Genomic DNA, 3,442 nt, shown 5'->3' on the forward strand with positions numbered 1-3,442 from the left:
CACACACACACACACACACACACACACACACACACACACACACACACTATGTGGTTCAGATCTGACACATTTGAAATGATGTTCTAATCTACCTTTTGTTCAGGGATTATGAATAATCATGGATTATTGCTGCTGCTTTAACAAGCATTTCTATGATGCGGATAACTAATCAGATGTTTTGTGTGTAAAACCTCAATCTGCAAAGTACTTATAGCTGTCACAAAATGTAGTGAAGTAAAATTCACAATATTTGCCCATAAAATATAGCAAAGAAGCTAAAATTTGAACTCAACGGTATATGACAGTACTTCTTTCCCCCACTGACTGGTCTAGTAAATGATGACCTTATTCCACACATTTGTATCCTTCTTAGATCAGCTATGGATGCATATAGTAAAACCATTATCTTTGTCACACTCTGAGGCTCTGACCTTTAAACCTCACCCCTTCATATCCCTGTTGTTCCTCACCTCTATCGTCTTGTGCTGGTCGATGCCGAGGCTGTGCATCAGGCGAAGGACCTGTTCGCTGTACTCTCCCACACCCGCCTCGCCCTCAGCAGACAGAGGCTGTTGGTACAGGACAGGCCTCTGTACGGGAGCGTACAGGGCCATCCACTTGTGCTCCTTGATCTGGGCCACAGACAGACGCTTTGATGGGTCCAGTACCAACATCCTGCGGATCAGGTGCTCACACTCTGCGGCGGGTGGAAGAGAACAATCATAGAGAATGTGAAAAGGTTTTCACAGCCTGAGGATCACCACTTTTTGGAGAGGAAGAGGTTGTTTATGTTCAATAACGCAGAGCACTTCTTGTATAAGCTATGATGAAGCAGACTGAGCCATAAAGCATCATGTCCTTGTCAAAGAAGCCCAGGTGAAGTGGGGCAGAAATAACACTTCGGAGCTTAAAAATCGGCTGAATTCTTTTCTCCGTTTCCTCTGCCGTCACTTCTAAGCAGCGCATCTACACTCTTTTCTTCCTTTCCTTCCCTCCTAATGAGAGCTCCTCACCTCTAGTTTGCAGCTAGATGAGTTTGACGTCAGACACAGCTGGGTTCTTAACAGGATTATAGTTCCCCTGGCTGTGCCTCTTTGGCCTGCCTGCCCCCCTGCTGCCTGCACTGCATTCCTGCCCACCACACAGCATCTTTACCCAAATACCCTGCTGCTGAAGTCTTAAAGCAAAACAGGTGTGTTCTCAAAAAACAGGTCCTGCAGTTGTTCATTATTTACTTCATCTAAAATACTTTTATTGAAGATATATGTATGTTAAATGAATTATCTCTAAACTTAAATATTTCAAAAACCTCAAAAAAGTGGCTGAATTTGTCTTTTTCAAATACATTTTATAACTGAATCATCATATTTTCTTTTGATTAGTATAACTTTAGACAATTTAGAGTCAAAGCAATAAACTTCACAGGTCAGTCATTTACAGTAAATTGTAGAGAGAGTTGTCTGTACACATTGAAAAGCTTCAGCAGGTCACCTTCCCTTATTCTCCTGATCTATCAATGTCCACAGACATCCTGTCTTCTGTCACAGAATCAGGAGAGAGAGCAGTTCATAATAGAGCTGCAACAATTCCATAAATTGTCAACTAATAAATGAATCGGCAAATATTTTGTTAATCGAATTGGTCAAAATTCTCTGATTTCAGCTATTTAACGAATATAAGAATATGTTCTGGTTTCTTTACCCCTTTGTGACAGTACGCTGTGTGTCTGAGTTGTGGGATTTTTCACTTTTCTGACGAGAAAATAATCAACAGATTAATCATCAAAGAAAATGCTTGTTAGTTGTAGCTCTAGTTCATAAGCCCATGGACATGGCTGCCAACATTAACTCCCTGCTCCACATTCTTCCCAGCTGCCCCGCCGATCTACTAACGTCTGCTACATCACATTTTTTCTACCTCGTGCCTGGCGGTACAGCAGACTAAACTCGATCCCCGTTATGTAGGAAACCAGTGTGCTCTTCAATGCACTTTTGCCCCATGCTGTGGCATTTTAGCAGATTGGGCAGCTGCTAAGTTACAACACGCTTCAAATACTATACAGTACAATACACTACAATTTGTTTGACCCTGACGTTACTCGGGCTCTGCCTGTTGCTACAGCCATGATTATAGCAACAGTTTGAAGCTAAACACATCTTTCAAAGCTATTAACCACCAGGGAAGGTCGGACTATGTAAAAGGCCCCGCACTGCATAACGGTCTCGCCAGCTGATTGATTGACACACTGTTCTTAGCCAGTACATTACACCATCATGACTTAACCACGAAACCATCCCAGTTAACACTTGCAATGTCCCAGTGGTGTAGAGTTGCACCAAGTCCCCCCCAATGAAGGAGAACAGCATTGTGTTGCAAGAAGTTGGAGGGCAGAGAGTAGGTGCTGTGGCCGACTAGATTCTTCCAATTTCATTGGCTTTATCAGACACATGAGCTTAAAAAGAACAGACTTTAACCAATAAATATAAGATGTAACCATAACGCATGACTGTGAATATGAACAGAACACTAAATATGGACATTTCTATATGAAATGCAACACAAACTGCAATTCATAGCTTTCAAACATCACCTGATTTCACTTGAATTTCAAAAACACCCGTATCTTGATGGTGAGGGCTGTGATTGTTTTGGTGTACCGACAGAAAAACTAAATGCCACAAGCAGCTGAGCTTCACAAGGCAACGTGTGTGTGTTTTATTTTCAAATAGGAGTCAATTGGAGCCGAATAAAATTAAAATAATAACAGAAGGCTATTTTGTTAATTGAATATCTTTGATTTGATTATCTCGTTTGAGGACATTAACGTTGGACTTAGGAGCTTGTGATTACTTTTAATTTCGACATTTTGTAGACCAAATGGTTCTGGATAATACGACTCTAGGCTATTCTGTATGACTGGCTTCCAGGTCTGTGCAATATGCGACAGCAGGGGAGACATAAGACAACATCTACTGCTGTGCTGTTACTTAGTCAGTAATTTGGGAGTAGACCAAAACGTTTACAGCGCTGAGATGTTCCCTGTGCGAGGCTGTGCTGTGCACCACAGCGTTGGTCGGGGAGAGGATGAGATGGACTGTTTCTGGAGAAAGAAATCAGCACACTCTGTTCTCCTTGTTCAGGGAACGGAGGCTGGACTTGGGGGGGGGGGGGGGGGCAGGCTTGAGTGTCAATCTGGCCCACGGAGATGACATTACACTCCTACATTCCCCTTACTTCCTAATTGTTTCAAGGTCCTGAGCAAATATGCTCAAGTCTCTCACCACACCCCCTGTGGAGAAAGTGCTACAGATGGGACACAGAGAAGTAAAAGAGACAGGAAGACGTACCGCACCTAGAGTCAGTCAGTCAGTCAGTCAGTCAGTCAGTCAGTCAGTCAGACAGACAGACAGACAGACAGACAGACAGACAGACAGACAGACAG

General features: G+C 42.9%; 1 protein-coding gene across 2 annotated transcripts in view; it reads right to left on the minus strand.

The window, feature by feature from the left end:
- Positions 1 to 3,442, minus strand: part of sik2b (salt-inducible kinase 2b) — a 42,422-nt gene that overhangs the window by 11,379 nt on the left and 27,601 nt on the right. For both annotated transcript variants that reach the window (XM_031860481.1, XM_031860480.1), the window contains exon 7: positions 471 to 697. In XM_031860481.1, coding sequence (XP_031716341.1) covers positions 471 to 697 — 227 coding nt within the window. The remainder of the gene's footprint in view (positions 1 to 470; positions 698 to 3,442) is intronic.

Source organism: Anarrhichthys ocellatus, unplaced genomic scaffold (assembly GCF_004355925.1).
Source record: "Anarrhichthys ocellatus isolate YVR2014 unplaced genomic scaffold, GSC_Weel_1.0 scaffold24, whole genome shotgun sequence".
NCBI lineage: Eukaryota > Metazoa > Chordata > Actinopteri > Perciformes > Anarhichadidae > Anarrhichthys > Anarrhichthys ocellatus.